At 43.4% G+C, this 22,573-nt stretch overlaps 1 protein-coding gene across 1 annotated transcript in view; it reads left to right on the forward strand.

The window, feature by feature from the left end:
• The window catches only part of LIN28A (lin-28 homolog A), a 414,829-nt gene that overhangs the window by 234,308 nt on the left and 157,948 nt on the right, over positions 1 to 22,573 (forward strand). The window contains exon 4 of the mRNA XM_044089592.1: positions 11,398 to 11,582. Within this exon, the coding sequence (XP_043945527.1) occupies positions 11,398 to 11,582 (185 nt within the window). The remainder of the gene's footprint in view (positions 1 to 11,397; positions 11,583 to 22,573) is intronic.

Here is a 22,573-nt window from a genome sequence, read left to right on the forward strand (position 1 = left end):
AAATTGGTCCTTTCCTGCCTCTTCCAGGCCTTCTCAGTTCAAACCCAGAACCAGCAGAACACCCAGGCTTCAGTCCCAGGGTACGCACAGGACTAAGCAGTGGAGGGCTCCCACTTCCAAATCAGGGGGTAGTAAGACTCCCCCTATGGTAAGCTGCTTCAATGACTTAACTTTAAAACTTCCAAGCACTTCTCAACTGACTGCTCCTTTAGGGGGAAAGATTGCTCTGCAAGCAAAAAACTGGGAACTCATTACCCAGGACAAATGGGTTTTAAACATAGTTTCCCAAGGATACAGATTTCACTTCCACACTTTACCAACCCCAAACGGTTGGCCAGATCTACCCCCAAATCAGTGGGCAGAGGCTCAAAAGCAGGTACTCTCTCTCTTAAGATTAAAGGCTATTCAGACTGTACCAGAAGAGGAACAGGGACTAGGTTTCTACTCAAGACTTTCCCTGGTACCCAGAAAAGACAACTCATGGCATCCTATCCTGGACCTGTCTATCCTAAACACCTTTTTGGTGATTCCAAAGTTCAAGATGCTAACTCTTCACCAGTTGCTTCCTATGATAGGCAAAGATGCCTGGTTGATAACGCTGGATTTAAAGGAAGCCTACCTGCACATCCCAATCAGGGAATCTTGAAAAAAATACCTACGTTTCAAAGCAGGCTACATGTACTATCAGTTCTCTGCACTGCCCTTTGACTTATCTACTGCGCCCAGGGAATTCACAAAGTGCCTAGCTCCAGTCATTGCATTTTGCAGGCAAAGAAATATTCAGATATACCCATACCTGGACGATTGTCTAATTCAGGCAGAAAGCCAGGACATACTTCTGAATCATCTGGCATTTGTACAAAAAGTGTTAACTTGTCTGGGGTACACCATAAACAAAAAGAAATTACAGCTGGTACCCTGTCAACAAATTATATTCCTGGGAGCAAGCTTGAACACAACTTCCCAGATGGCCTTCCTCACGCCAGAGAAACAAATTCATTTGACAACTTACTTCAAAATAGTGTCCACAAAAACCCTGCTATCTGCAAGGCAAATACTGCAAGCCTTGGGGTTCATGGCCTTGTGCATTCTACTAATTCCATATGTAACACTCCATATGAGGAAACTACAATGGTATCTAAAAAGCCTATGGTGTCAACATTCTCAGGATCTAGAAGCAATGATCCCTATCATACCTTGCCTACGGTTAGAATTCCTTTGTTGGGCAGAGGCCTGCCACCAAAACAAGGGACTACCATTCACTCTACCCCCTGCCGCCCAAACCCTAACAACAGATGCATCAGACTTTGCATGGGGGGGCTCACCTGGCAGGGAAGTGCATTCAGGGCAAATGGAACCCAAGTCAAATGCACCTGCATATCAATCATAAAGAAATGTTAGCTGTACAGAATGCACTGACAGCCTTCAAGGACCACATTCTTCCAGGACAACTTATGCTAAAAACGGACAACACCACTGTTATGTGGTACATAAACAAGCATGGGGGTACACATTCTTACCCCCCCCCCCCGCAGACTAGCCATGGCATTGTGGAACAAAGCCTTGAGCTACCAAGTGCACCTACAAGCTCAATTCCTGCCAGGAAAATTAAATACACTGGCAGATGGACTAAGCAGAAACCTCATGGACCCACACAAGTGGAAACTGGAACCAAGGATTTTCAACATGTTGACAAGCAAATGGGGAAGCCCAGATATAGACCTGTTTGCCTCTCCCCTGAACTACCAATTGGATAAATTTTGCACAAGGACTCCCCACAAACAAGCCTGAAAAGTGGATGCTCTGTCCTTCAGCTGGAAAAACTTATCAGTCTATGCCTTCCACCCTCTGCCTCTGCTCTCCAAAGTACTACTAAAAGTCAAACAGGACAAACCAAGGATGATTTTGATTGCTCCAGACTGGCCACGCCAACACTGGTACCCCCTCCTGCGCAGTGTGTCATGGTTATCCCCATGGCACCTGCCTCAGACTCCTTTCCTGTTGTCTCAGCAGGAGAACCAGATTCTGCACCCTCAGCTTCTAACACTGAACCTTGCAGCCTGGCTAATTACATAATCTATCCTTTACCATCCCTCAGTAAACCTGTGATGGATATCATTTTAGAGGCAAGGAGGCCTAGTACTAGAAAATCTTATGCTGAAAAATGGAAAAGATTTTGTGCCTGGAACCAATCTCAAGGGATGAGCACAGCAGCGCCCAATTTACCTCAGATTTTACAATACTTAACTGAGATGCTTCACAAGGGCCTGTCTTTTTCCTCCATTAAAATCCACGCCTCTGCCATTTCAGCTCATTATAACAAAGAACCACCCCTCTTCTCTCATCCACCGCTCAAGCAGTTCCTCAGAGGGGCCAAAAATTTGAGACCACCCAAGAGAGCTCCAACCCCAGCCTGGGACCTTAAGAAACTCACTCTACCTCCTTTTGAGCCAACTGCTACTGCAGACTTAAAATTTATTTCTTGGAAAACAGCTTTCCTTTTAGCAATCACTTCAGCTAGAAGGGTGTCTGAATTACAAGCCCTTATGGCAGTTGAGCCTTTCATCATCTTTCATGCGGACAGGGTGTCCCTCAGAACCAATCCATCCTTCATGCCCAAGGTGGTATCCAGTGTGGCTCTTAATCAGTCCATTCATTTGACAACCTTCTTTCCCAATCCACAGAACAAAGGGGAATGGATACTGCAGTCCTTAGATGTGCACAGACAACTTAGATTCTACTTGGACAGGACTAAACCTCAAAGGAAATCTGAACAACTGCTGGTGGCATTTGCTGCAGAGGCAGAGGGGAAGGCTATTTCAAAGCAAACCATTTCTAAATGGATAGGCCATTGCATTCATTTCTGCTATAAGCACCATGGAAAACCTATCCCCCAGGGGAGCAGACCTCACTCCACTAGGGCTGCATCTACCTCTACAGCCTTTCACAGAGGCATCCCTACCAGGGACATCCTAGAAGCTGCTACCTGGAGTTCTGTACATACTTTCACCAAGCATTATCATTTGCCAATGTTCTCTAAATCCAGAGCTGGCTTTGCCACTGCAGTCTTGCAGGGCCTTATAGCTGGTCCTAATGCGATCTAAATTCCTCCTCCCAACCATAGCTTTGGGAATCTACCCAAATGTAATGACTGCAACAGTGAAACACGAAGAACATAGTACAGATGTTCTTCGTCTTCCCTTGCTGCAGTCCTGACAATTGGGGTATAGTCCGCGTCCCAGTCGGCCCGAATACCAGAGTATAAGGCTGACGTCGGTCATGGCGCCTTAGACTGACGTCAGTACGTCAGGGTACTAATGCGCATGACCGACGTCATTTCCTCAGTCTTTTTTGCCGCATGGTCCGATGCAGAAGCAATTTTGCGAGTGCAGGTTGGCGTTCTGAGATTTTCCGAAACCGGAGTTTCAGACCGAATTCAGAGTTGGCTAAGTAACCCCGTTGGGGAACATTTTGGTTTTTTCTTGCCTCAGTATTTTACCGGATGTCAGAAAAAGTGAATAACTGTATTTCTTGTGGGAAGCAGATACCGCATAGGGATTATCATACATTGTGTATACCTTGTTTAGGGCCTGAGCACGACGTTGTTGGTTGCCGCTCTTGTGCTAGATTTAACAAGCGCACTATTAAGAGGAGGCTTGATTGTGCTAGGTTAGTGTTTGGGAAGCGTTGCAATTATACTATGCCGCCGGATGCTCCGGCCTGCTTCATCTAAGAAGCGCAAGGACAAAACAGTTAAGTCTAGGGTGAGGAACCGCAGTCCCGGACGCCGGTCCTTTAGAAGGCTCAGGGAGCCAGAGGTTTTGCCAGGAGTCTCTATGGAGTCTCAGGCAGATACTTTACTGTTACAGGATGTGCCCTCTCAGGAGGTAGGCCAGGCTGAGGGGACTTCTCAGGTAGCTGTTCTTCCCTCTCTTCCCAAGGTAGTTAGGGCCTCTCCTTCTGTTGCCAAAGCTTCTTTTAGAGGAAGGCCAAGTTCAGCTTCTGTAGGGGCTTCTCCTAGCATTTCGGGCTCTGTGCCTAAGAAACATATGCTTAAAATGGCAGAAGATTTGATTACTCTGATTAGAGGTTCTATGCCCCCACCTGATAAGAGGCCTAGGGTGGAACAGGAGTTTGATAGTTTTGAACGGTGTTCACAGGCTTCAGAGTCTTCTGTGGAAGACTTGCAAGAGTTTCCTACTTATTCTGATTCTGATGTGGATGATTCCACTCCTTCAGCTTCTCCTCCTGAGGATTTCTCATTTTCAGAGACTCTTCACTCCATGAGGGAGCACTTTAAATGGGAAGGCCAAGATTACTCTGACTCCAGAAAACGGCTTAGGGAATTCTTGTTTTTGCCCCAGCATAGGCCCTTAGCTATTCCTCCTGTGTTGAATGTGGTGGAGGATGTTTTTGCAGAGGCTTCTCTGAACCCTGATTCCTTGCCTCCTGCTCCTGTTAAGCCTGATAGGTATTATAGGGTGCCCGAAGCTCATAAGTATTTGTTTAAGAGTCCCAGGGCGGACCCAGAAACTGTTTCTCAGGGGCCTAAAGGTGTTAAAGCTTCTGTGGTTAAAAATCCTGTACCCTCTGATAAAGAGGCAAGGGCTTTGGATAGGTGGGGTAAGAAAGTATATACTTCTTCCACTCTAGCCATGAGGGCGTTGAATTGTCAGTTTCATATGCTGAAATATCAGAATTATCTCCTTTCACAATTGAAATCTAAGGTGGATGCTTTGGCGGAAGGTATTGAGTGTAAAGAATTGCTGGATTTGGTTCATGTGTCTGAACAAGTGGGTAAGCATTCTTTGCAGTGTGGTTTTGATGCTGTTCAGGCCTCCTCGAGGGTGGCTGCTACTAGTTCTGTTCTTCGCAGGCATGCATGGTTGAAGGATCAGAATTTAGCTGAGCATGTTAAGACCAGGATTTTGGATGCTCCTTTACAGTCTGATGTGTTGTTTGGACCGCCTGTGGAAGCAGTTTTAAAGAAAATGGAGGACAAAGCTAAGTCTATGCAGACTGTTAAAGATTTTTTGCAGGTGCAGCCTCCGAAGTTTAGTAGAAATTGGCCTGCTAAGGGGTGGACATATCCTGCTTATGGTTCCCAGTCTAGGGGTAGGTCTAGACGTGGTAGGGGCAGGGCTCAAGGTTCTTTAGGCCTAGATCAGACAGTTCACCTGCTCAGACTTCTGGTGAGGGCAGGGGTCAGTCCTTTCGTAAGCAGAACCAATGACCTGCCTTTTCAGCTGCCAGTGGACTCTCGTCTGGCAGCTCCTTTGGGAGGAAGATTGTCTCTTTTCAAAGAAAATTGGGATTTAATCACTCAAGACAGATGGGTGCTGGATATCATTCATCACGGGTACAGATTTTATTTCCACACAATGCCCCCTTTCAAAGGCATGCCAGATGTTCCTCCTCCACAAAGAAAAAAGGCTCACAAGCAAGTTTCTCAGTTACTCCAGATAGGGGCTATTCAGCCAGTCCCTGTATTAGAAAGGGGCTTCGGATTTTATTCTCGCCTGTTCCTAGTACCAAAGAAGGGGAACACGTGGAGACCAATTTTGGATTTATCTATCCTCAACACTTATCTGGACATTCCCAAGTTCAAGATGTTGACGTTACAGCAACTGTTACCTCTGCTGCGCAAGGATCACTGGATGGTAACTTTGGATCTCAAGGAAGCTTACCTTCATGTGCCCATAAGGCTAAGTTGCAGAAAGTCTCTGCGGTTTCGAACTGGAGATTTTCATTATCAGTTCTCTGCATTGCCCTTTGGCTTATCTACTGCGCCCAGAGTATTCACAAAGGTTCTGGCTCCAGTGATAGCTTACTTCAGGCTTCAAGGCATTCAAATTTATCCTTACTTGGACGACTGCCTGATTCTGGCTCAAGAAAAGGAACACCTTCTACAGCATCTGGAATATGTCATAGCAGTGCTAAGATGCCTAGGGTATTCTGTGAACGAAATAAAGTCCAGTCTAGTACCCTCTCAAGACATGTGCTTTCTGGGTGTGAGACTGAATACAGCAGCCCAGATGGCCTTTTTAACCCCGGACAAACAAAAGAGTCTGTCACTTTACTTCCATCAACTATCTCATCAGTCCGTGCTGACTGCAAGGACAGTCCTTCAAGCATTAGGGTTCATGGCATCTTGTATTCTGGTGCTTCCCAATGCCAAACTGCATATGAGGAAGCTGCAATGGTATCTCAAAAATGTATGGACACAGCACTGCCAAGATTTGGACATTGTCATTCAAATAATACCTTGCCTTCAAAAGGAATTCTTGTGGTGGGCTCAGGAATGTCACCTAAACAAGGGACTCTCTGTGACCCGGCCAGAGGCGAGTCAGATTTTAACGACAGATGCCTCGGACACTGCTTGGGGAGCTCATCTAAATGGAAAGTGGATACAAGACAAGTGGCCTGCCAGACTACAGCATCTACATATCAACATGAAGGAGATGTTAGCAGTCCAGTTTGCATTGATGGCGTTCAAGGAGTTACTTCTTCCAGGGCAGGTGTTGATTCTGACAGACAACACAACTGTCATGTGGTACATCAACAAGCAAGGGGGAACACATTCTTATCCTCTATGCAGGCAAGCAATGATTTTATGGGAGACTGCGTTAAGCCTGCAACTGACTCTTCAGGCAAGGTTTCTGCCAGGAGCACAGAACTCCTAGCAGATGTATTAAGCAGACAAATCATGGATCCCCACGAGTGGAAACTGGATCTTCATGTATTTCAGAAATTGACAGTGTCATGGGGAACTCCAGACATAGATCTGTTCGCTTCTCCACTAAACCACCAGCTGCCAAAGTATTGCACAAAGGGGTTTCATCACACAGCTTGGAAAGTGGATGCTCTGTCTTTCAGTTGGAAAAACCTTCATGTCTATGCCTTTCCACCTCTACCTCTTCTTCCAAAGGTATTACTAAAGGTCAGACAGGACAGGCCAAGGATGATTTTGATAGCTCCAGATTGGCCTCGGCAACACTGGTACCCACTTCTAAGGAGTCTTGTAAAGAAGCCTCCATGGCCTTTACCTCTGATTCCTCATCTGTTATCTCAGAAGGACGGTCATCTGCTCAATGTCAAGCTTCGATCTCTTCATCTCACAGCTTGGCATATTCTGTGTTGAAGCATGGTAGGTCTCAGCTTCCTCAACAAGTTTTAAATGTGATTATGGAAGCTAGAAGGCCTAGTACTAGGAGAGTGTACGCAGAAAAATGGAAGAGATTTTTATTTTGGAGTACAGCAAAGAATTTGGAGATTTCAGAGCCTAATTTGAGTGTGGCTCTTCAATATCTTACTGAATTATTGGACAAAGGTTTGTCCTTCTCTTCCATAAAGATTCATGCTGCAGCAATTTCAGCTCACTATGATTGTGACCCACCTTTGTTTTCGCATCCTTTGTTCAAGCAGTTTCTTAGAGGGCAAAGAATATAAGACCCCACGTAGAGCTCCTACTCCTGCTTGGGATCTCAATTTTGTGTTGGAAAAACTTACTCTACAACCTTTTGAGCCTGCAGCTACTGCTTAATTGAAATATTTGTCATGGAAGACTGCTTTTCTGTTGGCTATTACTTCTGCAAGAAGGGTGTCTGAGTTGCAGGCCCTTATGGCAGTAGAGCCCTTTTTGATTTTCCATAAGGACAGGGTATCATTACGTACTAATCCTTCCTTTATGCCTAAGGTGGTTTCTAGTGTGGCTTTAAACCAAACTATTCATTTGCCTACGTTTTTTGCAGATCCTCAAAATAAAGGGGAAAAGATTTTGCACACTTTAGATGTACACAGGCAATTTCGTTATTATTTGAGCAGGACTAAAGATTTTAGGCAGTCTCAGCAGTTACTTGTTTCTTTTGCTTTGAGTTCACAGGGCAAGCCTGTGTCAAAACAAACTATTTCTAGGTGGATTGGCTTTTGCATTGCATTTTGTTATTCCCATCATGGCAAAGAGGTTCCAGCTGGGATTAGGCCTCATTCCACTAGGGCTACTGCCACTTCAACAGCATTTCTAAGGGGTGGCAACTAAGGATATTCTGGAAGCAGCTACTTGGAGTTCAGTGCATACTTTCTCTAGGCATTATCACCTGCCTATATACTCTAAGACTAGAGCTGGTTTTGCCACAGCTGTTTTACAAGGCATGTTGTCAGCTCCTGCTACTTTATAATTTGCCAGCCTCCCTTACCTCTGCTTTGGGATTCTACCCAATTGTCAGGACTGCAGCAAGGGAAGACGAAGAACATAGTACAGTTTTGTACCTACCATAAATGTAGATGTTCGAGGATTCCCTTGCTGCAGTCCAATTTACCCTCCCTCCTTCCCCTCTGTGTTTCAGGGTGGTTGTGTAGGTGAGTTTACATGCTTATATTTTTTGTATATATTACTGTATATATTGTACATGTTTTTTGGTGCAGGTTGTTTTTGGGACTTGTCTTTTTGGGTCTTCTGACATCTGGGGCAAGAAAAGACTGAGGAAATGACGTCGGTCATGCGCATTAGTACCCTGACGTACTGACGTCAGTCTAAGGCGCCATGACCGACGTCAGCCTTATACTCTGGTATTCGGGCCGACTGGGACGCGGACTATACCCCAATTGTCAGGACTGCAGCAAGGGAATCCTCGAACATCTACATTTATGGTAGGTACAAAACTGTACTTTGTGTACACTTACCATAAATGTATATGTTTGAGTGTATTCACTGTTGCAGTCCTGGTTACCCTCCCTCCAGCCCCCTAATTTCTTTTGGCTATACCTCTACTTTCCTTTACTATACTTAAAAGCCTTTTTGGTGTATTTGCTTTTTTGTTGGAGGTATATCATTGTACTTTTATATTTAATTGCTCCCCATTAGGGGGGCACCTGACATCTGAGGCAAGAAAAACTGATGTAATGGCATCGGCTGCATGTTTTATACCCCTGACGACCTGACGTCATGGAAGAAGGGACAGCAACCGACGCAGGACCCAAGACTTTGTTAATTAGGCCGACTGAGGGCTACCTGCAAGCAGATAACCCAAATGTAATGACTGCAACAGTGAATACACTGGAACATCTACATTTATGGTAAGTGTACCCAACTGTACTTTATGGGTTAGTCCTACTAGTTGCGAATTCCACATGATGTTTCAAGATTTAATTTCAGTAGGAGCTGTTATTAGCCAAGTTTATGAAAACACATATATCCCTGTGACTTCCGTGACTAAGAATAATTTGCTTCTTGCATTTTCATAATTTTCTCTAGCCTAATGGAATAAGAAAAAACTCAATGAGAGAGATTAGTACATCTGTGCATATTAAACGTTTGTGAAAACAAAATCCAGAAACCATTCTTTTAAAGCTGTAAAAGAAGGGTGCAGTTGCTTTACATATACATGCACATTTGCATTTTCTGACATTACATAAACAAAAAGTTTATATTTTTCTGCAGTAACTGGTTCCAAGTAATTTAGTTAGAGCTATGCTACTAAATTACAATAGTTAAATGGATAATTTAAAGTATGTTAGACCTGCATAAGTGCTTGAAAAGAAAACCAATTTTCCTAAGCTAGTAAGGCACTTTAAACTCTCTGTTGGGGGTGGGGTGTGAAGTATGCAGAGGTGATTTAACTAAACAACTTATGTCAACATTAGTATGACAAATACTGCACTTAATGCAGCAGTTATATAAGTAAATCCCATCCTGTTTATACATACTCAGCAATAAATGTAGCATATGATGGTTCTTATTGTTACATCACACTTGTTTCCTTTATCATCAAAACTGACCGTGCAATCCACAGCTGATCTGCAGTTCAGAGGATTGATTCCAAAGTTGGAGGAAGGCTCATAAATTTTCCAAGTGCTTGTTACATCCTGTCCTGGATGAGACCTTTCCATCAGTGGTCATAATAATGGGAAGAGGATTAATACACAATTGCCTGGTGCTTCCCAAGAGAAAAAGAGAGTATGTACAGAAAAATACACCAAGGTACTTTTGTTTTAAAATTAATGAGCTACAAGGGGCCATCCGGAACTGTTTTGTTGGTGGGAAAGGAAATTGGTGCTATAGAGCACTTACACAAACTGTATCGAAAGAGCATTATTACACTTTGGGGGATGGGCATTTGGGCTACAATTCCAAGTGCAGATAATCATCTACAAGCTGAATTAGATAAACAATATAAAGGATATAGGTGCAGTGAACAAGGAAGCAGTTCAAGAATTGTATCTGAGGGCTGCATATTTTTTAATTCCAGTTGATTTAAAATGCTGTACACCTGAATGTAAATGGATAAGTAAGTTTATTGTCATTAAAAAGTGTCTGTTTGAACTGGTGACAGCTGTTTTGGCTACATTCTCAAAGTGGATGCAGCAAGTGCCTGTCAGTTTTTATTTCTAGTTTGCAGAGAATCAGAGGGTGTACAGCTGCCTAAGCTTACTACCCGCACCATTGTGCAACAGGAACATCCTTATCTGAACAGGACTTGTGCACAAATGATATCTTGTGGGAAGGAAGTGTTCAAATTTATGAATGACCAGACCCAAGATACACAACCACCAGCTTCTTTTAATTTTGGTTGCATTAAATATGGTTCCTTTTAGCTCTGCCATATAGTTATTTGTGCAGTATACTTAGTGCATGTTGCTGTAAGAACAGGCTATTTTTGGTTAATTGATGAATGATATCTTTAATTAGTTCACTGACTGCAAAGTGAAACACAATTTTGAAAAAAAAAATGCTCATTTTGTCTGTTTGAACAAGTCATAAGAGAATGTTGTGTGTGATGTCTTAACTAATTTGTAGCCCCATCTGGTGACTGGGTGGGTTTATTTTCCTGTTTGTTTATAAGGAAAAAAATGGTGATTCTAAGTGTTGTCAAAACCTGTGCTGGTGGTCATAGTACTCCATGTATGGGGAGGGGTGTGATTACCAAACAAGCTTAGACTGTTCTTTGTACTGCTGGTTTACTACTCCACATTCTCTTTACTTTTCTCCATTCATTCCCTCACTTTGTGTTTTCTTGCCCCACTTTTAATTTCTTTGGTTTCCTAGCTTTCTTCTCCTGACCGGTACTCACTTTTTTTTTCTTTTCTGTTTACTTTGAAATTTTTGACCCAGAAGAAGGAATTTGTGACACAAAGGACTACAATTCAATCCAAAAAAGTGTGTGCACTGTGAAGTTTGCATAAAGGAAGTGACTTGGATTTTGAAGTGAGGTGTGAGCAGGCCTTGCGGGCTCGCCTTGTGTTTAATAATTAGAAATACTCATCAACCCAAAGAAAACTGCATTCAAGAAATCCCTAAACATGTAGGAGATTATTGTGCAACAAAAAAAGAATTTGTGGGAATGACAAGTTAGTTTTCATTGTAGCTTACTGTGTTTTGTTGTCCCTTTCTTTTTTCAGAGCAAACTGCATATGGAAGGATTCCGTAGTTTAAAGGAAGGCGAAGCAGTGGAGTTTACCTTTAAGAAGTCTGCTAAAGGACTTGAGTCAATACGAGTAACCGGTCCGAAGGGAGTATCCTGCATTGGTAGTGAGAGGCGTCCCAAGGGAAAGATTCTGCAGAAGCGAAGGTCAAAAGGTGACAGGTGAGGAATTTTTGGGTAAAAGTAATAACAGCACAAAATGATATCTAATTCAATCAATGGTTGTGTTAATTGCAACAGATAGAAGTGTTTGACTTTTTTTCTCTTTCTTAATATTGTGTTCTGGAAAACTGTGTGCTATTTTTCTTATATAATTCCTCTTCATTATTTTGGCTTTCTACTTCCCTGTGCATATTCAAATGCAACTAGCTATACCCTGTATATTAAACTGAAGATCATTTTCTTGTTCAGTCTATTGTATACCTCCATGTAAACCTCCATGTAACATCTGTCATAGATAAACTTAATAAGCTGGGCATAAATCCCTACGTCACTCGATGGGTTGCCAACTGGCTTACTAACCCACACTGTAAAAGTAGCCGACTCCAAATCCAGCTCCAGACAAGTGGAGTAACTTAGGGTTCAGTCCTGGGACCGCTCTTGTTTGGCATCTACTTCTCTGAAGTACAGGCCAACACTAAGGGACTCTGGCTAACAAAGTTCGCATATGACTGCAAACTGGGAGCCATTATTGAATCCCCAAATGATGTGGATAGTCTACAAAAGGCCCTTACAGAAACAGATGCTTGGTGCCAGAGCCATGGGCTCAAGTTCAATGCCAAGATGTGTATAGTTTTCCCCTTTGGGAAAAAACATGTACCCATGTATTACCACTTAGGTGGCAGTACACTAAACACCAAAAGTGTGATAAGAGACTTAGGAACACAAGTGGACAGTGGTCTCACCTTCGATAACCACATCGCCACAATAGTCAGGAAATCCTTCTATGTGGCACACCTCATCACTAAGGGCTTTTCATCCAGAAAAAAAGGAGGTCATTGTCCCACTGTACTAATCCCTCATTAGACCCATCATAGAGTACAATGCCCCATTTGGTATGTACCTCACAAGACATCTACAACAACTGGAAAGGCCACAGAAACACCTCAGTAAAAGAATCACAGGCCTAAGCAGATGCCCTATGCTGACCGACTAAAAAAAACTCCAGCTGTACTCTGTTGCTTATCGTCTACCTCTGCTTAACATACAAGGCCATGTCAAACCCAGAGCTGTTGGACATGCTACACTTAAAGAAATCCCAATCCATCAGAGCCACACACTCCAGGGACCTAAACTTTGTCATCACAATGAACAAAACATGCTGGAGGGATAGGTTCCTGACCCAGAGTATCCCCATACTCTGGAATAGACTGCCCATACATGTCAAGCAGAGAACCTCCTTGGCCCTCTTCCAAAGGAACCTTGGCGACTGGATGGGAGATGGGAGTCACCCTGCTAGATAGGGGTCCAGGGAAGTAACTTTTGTGGGAAGAAATAGCCAGGGAATTGTTATGGCTAGGCTTGTATAGGCCCTAGGGCTGATAGCCTAGTACCAACCTATGAACCTATGTAGTTTTGTTTATAAACTTGGCCATACTTGTAAACCAAAATGTCGGTATAACTCTTCTACATTTAAAATCATTTTATACATCAATATATCTTACTGACTGTTCTATATAAATATACCTTGCTGACTGTGGCATTGTAAATTGTTTACTTTCATTAGCTCCTACTGTAGGAGGATAGAAGTGTGATACATAGATCTTTCAAAGATGCCTTCTTGGGCCTTTATGCCTACAGCACTTTGCTTTGAGTTCAGCACACACTGTCTGTCATTCAGTTTATTTTCTGCAAGGAAAGAGCACTGCAGACAATAAATCCTAGACTATTCCATCTGCTATTTCTACTTAAAGTAGAGCATTGGATTCCTTTCTGTACTCTTAACTCTGTTTCAGCTTTCTACTTAGAAAAGGGTAAAACAAATACCAGCAGTTTCAATGACCAACACTGTGCTTTGCCATATATACACCACCTAGGGTTCAACCAAACACCCTAGTAAGACTTCAACTATCCCACCATTAACCGGGAAAACTACTCGTGTACTAACTCCTTAGCGCAATGCTTTCTGGAATTCATAAACTCCAGTGCCCTAGATCAACTTATCCACACCCCCACCAGGGGCAACAATATCCTAGACCTAGTCATTACCAACATGAGTGACCGATGTTCCACACCTGAAGTCAACTCCCCGTTGGTCCGATCTGACCATAAGCTAATCACCCTTGATATCCACATCCCACCCCCCATTAAGGAAACCACAGTAAGAAATTTCTCCAAAGCCAACTTCATGCTTAAGACAGAAGTAGTGAACTTCATGACACCCATGCAGATGGACAATACAGTTACAACTGCTGAATCCTACACAAATGCGCTCTATAAGCACCTACATGAGTGCATGGATCGTGCTATCCTCCAAAAAAAGGAAGCCAATCTGGTGGTCCCCTGCCATAAACAAACTGTACAACAGAAGGAAGAAACTGTTGCAAAAGAGAGTAAAATCCCATGAGTGGAGGAGCTCCCTGGTCAGCCTCAGTAAAAAGCTGAGATCCCTTATAAGATCCTCCAAAGCTAGCTACGAAAATAAAATTGCCACTAATTCCAAGGACACCCACAAAGCATTCTATAGCTATGTCAAGAATCACAATGGCAACACCCAGATCTGCTCTGAGTTACAGCACAAAGGCATGAAAATTACAGAACCAACTGATATTGCCAACATCCTGGCAGATAGATTCAGTGCTAACTTTACCCCCCACCCCCACCCCCTAAAGGGCCCATATCTATACAGGAAGAATACAAAGTCCCTGTAATCACAACTACGCAGGTGAAAGCTGCACTCTCTAAAGCCAAAAACACAGCATCCATGGGACCGGACAACATCCCAGGCTGCGTTTTACACGAACTTCAGAATGAACTGGCTCCCCACTTAAGCACCATGTTCAATAATAGCCTCGCATCAGGCTTTGTGCCCACTGAATGGCGCACAGCAACAGTTATCCCACTCCACAAAGGGGGAGCCACCACTGATCCCGGGAACTATAGACCTATTAGCCTGACGAGCCTGGTCTGCAAAGCCATGGAACGTATCGTCATGGAACTCCTAAACAAAGACATTGGTAACCTCCAAACTCTGGATCCCACCCAGTTCGGGTTTGTGAAAGGCAGATCATGCCTCCTGAACCTGATCGACTTCTTTGAGGCAGTCACCAAAGCCGTAGATGAGGGTAAAGTGGTTCACACAGCCTATCTTGACCTCGCCAAGGCTTTCGACACCATCCCACATTCTGGAATTACAGCTAATCTCAATAAACTAGGCATAAATCCCTACGTCACAAGATGGGTTGCCAACTGGCTCACTGACAGAACCCACACTGTAAAAGTTGCAGACTCCAAATCTGACCTCAAAACAGTGACAAGTGGAGTACCACAGGGTTCCGTCCTGGGACTGCTCCTGTTTGGTATCTACTTCTCTGAAGTACAGGCTAACCCAGAAGGCCTCTGGCTAATGAAGTTCGCAGATGACTGCAAACTAGGAGCCATAGTCAAGTCCCCAAATGATGTGAACATCCTACAGAAGGGCCTCTCTGAGACAGATGCCTGGTGTCAGAGCCATGGCCTCAAGCTCAATGCCAAAAAGTGCAGTGTCATCCCCTTTGGTAAAAACTCTGTACCCATGAACTACCACATAGACAGCAATCTACTTAACACCGAATGCGTGATGAGACCTTGGGACCCAGGTGGACAGTAGTCTTTCCTTTGATAGTCACATCGCCAAAGTAGTCAGGAAGTCCTTCTACGTGGCACGCCTCATCATAAAAGGGTTCTCGTCCAGGAAAAAGAGTCATTACCCTCTACTCATACACTCATTAGACTCATTATAGAGTACAATGCCCCTTTTGGAATGTACCTCACAAGACATCTGCAGCAGCTGGAAAGGCCACAGAAGTACCTCACAAAGAGGATTACTGGACTCAAATGCCCTACACTGACCACCACAAAAAACTCTAGCTTTACTCTGTAGCATATCGCCTACTTAGAGGTGATCTCTGCCTAACATATAAAGCTATGTCAAACCCAGAGCTGTTGGACATGCTACACCTAAAGAAATCCCAATCCCTCTGAGCTACATGCTCTAGGGACCTAAACCTTGTCACCACAATAAACAGGACATGCTGGAGGGATAAATTCCTATCCCAGAGACTTCCCATTCCCATACTCTGGAACAGGCTACCCATCTATGTCAAGCAAAGTTCTTCATTAGCACTCTTCAAGAAAAATCTTGATGAATGGATGGGAAATAGGAAATGCACCCCGGGGATCACTTCTGTGTCTCTGCTTGTCAGTTGCACAGGAAAGTAACTTTCTTGGGTGGCGTAAGCCAGGGAACCTTGTTGGCTAGGCTTGCATAGGCCCTTGGGCCGATAGCCTAGTACCTACCTATGAACACGTCATCCCTGGCAATTGGATATTTATTTATTTGCATTTGTTTACCAGGATAGTCCACTGGGCTGAAAAGTGCCCATTTTCAGTGGAGGCCCTGGGAGAAAAGCTCCACAATGACTTATACAAAAATGCACTTCTGGCAAATACAACAAAAATGACAATGAACTAAGTCTTGAACAAAGTAATGAGGCAATGCAGTTATACATAAGTAGTATAGGATAATCCTACACTCGGGCATTACTCATTGCTTCTTCCTGGAAAATATGTAATGTACAATGCAAGCACAAGAACATGTGTTCTAGTCCTATGAGAGGTACTTGGCTTTGTGTCCTGCACTGACTCCACTACAGCAAGGAGGGAGAGAATTGCAGTCCTGAGATGTCATCCATCATTTAGGTGAAATGCTAGCCCAAAATTACAGATCTGAGTTGTGTGTAGATCAAGTGACTGTTAAATATCCTGTGACACTTGTAAGTGTAGATTAGGAGTTAACGTTCTCAAAACATTGAGCAAGATTTCTGGCAGTTAATAAAAAAAAACTGCACACACGAACAGTGGAAATGTGGTCAAATGGATGTAAATATAAAACTACAATGAGAATATGACATAACCACACCAGCCTCAACATTTTTCATACAGTATCCCACTAGGATAATCATTTCAGTGTCAGTGCACCAATAGAACCCACAGCCTTCTGTGCCAAATGTGAGTTTGCTATTTCCCCACCAGGTGAGTGGATTGCTGACACTGTAGTGCAGCATAACAGGGGTGCTGCACTCCATGAATGTGTTGTCCTTCAAATGAGATGTTAAACTGATGTCCCATCTGCTAGAGTTGGTGGTAGCTTACGTGGATGTAAACTGTTTCATGGAAACTGTCAAAAAGAGTAGGGGAAGTTTCCCAATGCCCTGTCTAAATTCCCCTCAGTAGTATAAATACCGCATTGGGTCTCTCCTGAAAAGAGGCCTCTAGCAAATTGGAACTACCTACAAAGGATAAAAATAAATAAATTTCATCCATGAAATGCTTGTTTCCAGAATGGAGCTTGATATCCTCACTTTTTTGTACCTGAGGTGTATGGCTTTGCACAGACTGGGCTTCATTGGCAGAGGCACGCAGCAATAATTTTCAAAGAGGTTGCTGCTCAAAGAGCAGCAGTGCTAATCAGACCTGTTTTAGGCATTTAATAATGCCAGACATCTGAGCAATTATATGCATAATTAGAGAGATGGGCAGTCCTAACAGAAGCTGCACTATGCTGTTATAAGACTTGAGAAGAGCTACATCAGGGTGTGTGACCTACATCACAATTACAGGCAGGCTAGAGTAGCCAAGTCAATGTGTAGTCACGTGTACAACTTGGCACTGTATTGCTGTATATCACACTCATCCAGCACGAGTACAGTAGCTACCAGACAGACCACTGTGGGTGTGTGTACATCACAATGCCTGTCCCATTGACTATATACGTGGGAATGACCATAAGGTATGAGGGGGGTTCCATAGAAAGTGCCTCTTTTGTAATATATGGAACACAAGGGTACATGGGATGTTAGTGAGAGATGGCTATGAAAATGCTAAAGGAAAGGCAAGTAACAGGGAAGACAAGATACAAGACTCGGGTAAGGGCAGCAGCCACACAAAAAGTGGGAAGAAGAGTGTATGGACACAGACGGACAGACTGTAGACAAGTTGTGATGGGGAGTGCTAGACAAGGAATAAGATGACACATGGAAAACACCAGGATGAAAGGGTGAGGCCATGGCATGGATGCCAGGCTGGCACACAGGGCAGCAAACTCCTGCATTACTTGCTTGGTTGGCAGTTGTTATGGACAGTCTGCTCCTCTGGTGGTCTGATTGGTGGGATCCCGCCAGTTGCACAACTCCATAAACCACTTATTACATTTAGATAACAAGTTAAATGAACTGGTCATTTCATCCTTTCCAGCTATGATCCAGATCAAAGGGGCAACAGTTACATAGCTATGAACAGATTAGCAAAACAGTGCTGTGACCAGTACTATTGTATGGTACAGAAACCTGGGCAGTGAAGCAGACTAATTGAGAAAGCTAGAGTGCCCAAGATGGGTGGTAGGATGCTCATCATGACAGATGATGAAATTACAACATCGGTGCAGATGCTAAAGTAACTCCGATTGCAAAGAAAGTCAAAGAGAACAAATTACAGTGGTTCTGGCACATGTGCAGGAAAGCAGAAAACAATTTGGTGAAAAAAAATTAGGAGAGCCCAGAAGAAGGTGAGAGGTAAAAAGGGTGTTCAGCAAAGACATGGATGGATTGCATGAGGCAAGACCTGTGACAGTCAGGCATGACTGTAGAAGAAGATAGAAGAGTGGCTTTGATTTCAGAGGTGGTAGCAGTTGATGTAACATCCCAACCCAATGTAGAAAATGAGGGTGGTGGGAGTGCTGCTGATAATTAATTAACAAATACAGTATAAAATAGCAACAGATTTACAAATGAATTATAAAATTATGTGCATCTACAGTATGGAGTATCGATCTACATAAGTACACATGTCCAAATAGTAAAATAAGGAAATATAAACGTAGCATATATACTTGGCTTTGTTGAGCAGAAGTTTTTCTAGTTTAGCTTTAAAGCCATTCAAAGTTCATTGTTTTCTAACATCAGTTGGTAAGATGTATCATGTAGCTGGCCTTGGCATAGTAACTGCCCTTTCACTCTGGGCTTACTTGAAGTGGGATCTAACTAACATAATTACTACTTCCTGGTTATCTGTAGGGAACATGTTAGTTGTCTCAGACAGTTTTGTTTTTAGGATAGACATTGACCTATTATTATGAAACAAAGAGCTAAGTAGCAGGGTGGCCCTGCTATTTACTGGTATCCAGTTGGGAAGCCTTTCAAAAATTGTAGTGGCGGTCTAAAAATCCACCAGCAAAACAAATCTCCATATTTTTATTTTCAGCAAGTTGTAACATGGACTCATTAGAAACGAGTGAAGAGGGTATCAAATATAGGCCATACTCAGTTTATGGGTAAGAAAATTTCTTGGTAAGGCACAATATGCAGAAAAAGAGAGGAGAGAGATGATGTTGTATTGAACTATTACACGCCTTCAGCACAAAGCACGGATGGCTTTCACTTTGTTGTCCAGCTGAACAAACAACCGACTTTTAGTCAACCCTGATAAATCCATTGTTATGGTATTTGCCCCTAGCCAAAAGCAAATTATTCTCTCTCTAGTAATAAAAGCTAGCCAGGACAATGATATTCTTAATGAGTAAGCAGCAAGCCGTCAGTGAACATAACTGTGAGGGAGAAAGATCCTGAGTTAAACATTAAAGAGCGAGAAGGGGCCAAGAACCAAACCCTGAGATACTCCAGTATTGAGTGCCTAACTCTGAAATGGATTGTCCATATAGACAGATAACTTTATGTAAGTATTGCTTCCAACATTTAAGTTTACCAAGTTTGCTGAGGAGCAGTGAGTGGTTCAAAGTTTTTAAATCCCTTATGTCAACATATAGACCCCAAGTAGTACAGCCATTAATGATATTACTGCAGCTATTATCCATCACAGTGTACAATACAGTCATGGCACTGAAGGAGTTGTAGAAGCTTTTACAGTTGCTAATCTCCGCAACTGATGCTGAGAGATCAGGGCAGATCCCTCTTGGCCACTTTCATAAAAAGAGTCTTTAATGCCCTTGAAAAGTAGCCAAAGAGGACCCCAGTGACCCCTCCAGGCCAGCTCTATCAAGGGGAGTAGTCATCCCCATGCTGAGAGGTAGCCCTAGCTGGTACTGGCAACTCAGTGTCAAGGGCAGTTTCTGGTACAGACCATGGTGAGCTTGACCTCGCCACCCTGATTTCCACAATCGATCTACAGAAGGATGGCATAATGAGGGGGTCAGTGATGACAACTGTGAGTGTGTTTATAGCATGTATGTGTACAATGGACTGGCATAGACTTCACTGCTGGAAGATCCTGATTTCTGCAAAATATAACCATGTTAAGCTGTCACTCTGCCACTACTGGCAAGCAAAAAAAAGAAATTATGTTTTTACCATAACTTTCCATCTGTGTTGTTCAGCTTCATTCATTCATTACTGATGGGTGTCACTTCTGTCCTCGGAACCAAGTCAGCCTTATAACAAGCTCGTGCCAGCCAAAAAAACTCTCGAGCTAAACTTTACCCATAGTGCCCCTCTCTCTGTTGCCTCAGGATCGAGTTTGCCCGTGATAAAGCAGAGGCTTTTTCTGAGCAGGTCCCCTAATGTGGGATTTGGACCAAATCCAAACCTCCCAGAGCCCCTTGGAGGGGGAAAGGAGGGTGGGACGTAATGAATGAAGATGAGCAACACAGATGGAACGTTATGGTAAGAACATAACTTCTTTATCTGATGTTGCTTGATCTTCATTCATTCATTCCTTACTGATGGGACAGATTCCCTAGCTACTTTATGTCTTGGGAGGACCTATGGAAGGATGTTCCTGAGTACCATTGAACCAAAATATGCTCTCCCCTTGGAGACCAAATCCAATTTGTAATGTGATAAAGGTATGAGGGGTAGCCCATGTTGCAGCTGCACAGATATCATCCATTGAAGCCCTTGAATGAAAAGCAACAGAAGTCGCCACTGATCTGGTTGAGGGTGCTTTGATCTTGCTTGGGAGAGGAATTTTATTATGTTGGTAGATGAAGCATATACAGTTTCTCAACCACTTACATAAAGTTACCTTAGAAACAAAGTTTCCCTAATTTGGTCCCAAATAGGAAACAAATAACTGGTCAGATTTAAGTACTGATTTAGTGCTGTCTTGGTAAAATCGTTATTGTCTATGTACGTCCAGTAAATGAAGGCAGTAGTGTACTTTGAGTAGTTTGGAAAAAGGACTGGTAGGTCAATTGTCTGATTAGTAGTCAATTCCAAAATAACTTTGGGCAGAAAGGAAGGGTTAGTCCGGAGTAATACTCTGTCCTTATGAAAGACCATGTAAGAGTGTTTTATGCACAAGAACTGAAGTTCGGATATGCATCTTGCTGAGGTAATGGTCACTAAAAATAGGGATTTCCAGGATAAGAACTTTGTATCGCAAGTGACAACAGGTTTGAAAGATGATCTTGTCAAGGATTGCAGTGCAGTACTAGTGTCAAACTCCAAGGTTCGATCGGTTCTTTGAAGGGTGGTCTGATGTGCAAGACCCCTTTCAAAAATTTTACAGAGACTGTGGGAAATTAAGGATGAGTCTTGGATTCCATTGTGATAGTTTGAGATAGCAGCCAAATGTACTTGAATAGTGGAGGCTGCCGCTCCTGAATGAAGAAGGCTTGACAAATAATCCAGTACCGCACTAACTTGAGCTGAGCAAGGGTCTAGTTCTTTCTGTCGGGGCCAAATAAGGAACCTCTTCCACTTGCCAAGATAGATTTTCCTGGTGGATGGTTTGTGCGAAACCAGAAGAATGTTACATACAGGGGAGGCAAGGCTATTCTGCCTGACAATTACTGGAAGTGGAGAAACCAAGCTGTCAGCTTGAGACTGGTTATGTTTGGATGTATCAACTCCTGTGGGTGCAAAAGTAATTCCGTAGTTGGATCCAGAATCCATGGTTGGTGTACTAGGTGCGGCCAAAGGAAGGGGAACCAAACTTGTCGGGGCCAGTAGGGTGCAATAAAGATTACTCTACTTCTCAACTGAAGGGTCTTGTTTAGAAATTGTGGAATCGGGGGAAGGGGAGGGAAAGCATAAAAGTCCCGTGGGTCAATTGTGTATTAGACCATCCCTCAGGGACTCCCACGGTGGGGGAATTAGGGCAAAGTAGCTGCTGCATTTGTGATTTGCTGGAGAGGCAAATAGGTCGCATCAAGGCTGGCACCAGCAGCTGAAGATCTTCGCTGCTATGGTTGAATTGAGGGACCACTCATGAGGCAGGAGGATGCATATGCTCAATTTGTCTGCAATCACTTTGGAATTCCCAGAAATGTGCATTACTACCAGAAAGCGGTTGGAAGCTGGCACCCATTGCCATATTCTCATGGCCTCTCAACACAATGTGTAGGACTTGGATATTCTTCGTGTTTCACTGTTGCAGTCATCACATTTGGTTTATCTGCCTGCAGGTAGCCCTCAGCTGGCCTGAATACCAGAGTCTTGGGATTTCTGCATCGGATGCTGTCACTTCTTCCATGTCGTCAGGGGTATAAAACATGCAGCCAACGCCAAACGCCATTACATCAGTCTTTCTTGCTGTGCAGTGCCCGAAGCAGAAGCAGTTCACAAATGCCAGTCAGCCATCTCCTGAAATTTTCGTTTTCGAGTTTCAGACCCGAAGTCTTCAAAAAAAAAAAAAAAGTACCCCGTTGGGGATCCTTTTTTTCTTGCTCTAACTGATGTCAGAAAAAATTATATCTTGCTTGTGGAAAGCAAATATCTCAGAGATTTTCATTCTTACTGCATCACCTGTTTACGCCCAGACCACGACGTCCCTTGCTGTCTATTTTCTGCCTTGTTCAACACCCGAACTATTCGTCTTTGGGCTATTTTTGTAGCCAAATACTTTCGTTCTCTATCTCCATACTCTGCTCCGTTAAGCCATCCGACTTCAGATCTTCCAAAAAAAAAGGTAAGGATAAAGACAGAGACAGACCGCATAGG

This window comes from Protopterus annectens, chromosome 1.part1 (genome assembly GCF_019279795.1).
Source record: "Protopterus annectens isolate FY-2018-M chromosome 1.part1, PAN1.0, whole genome shotgun sequence".
In the NCBI taxonomy this organism is placed as follows: Eukaryota; Metazoa; Chordata; order Ceratodontiformes; family Protopteridae; genus Protopterus; species Protopterus annectens.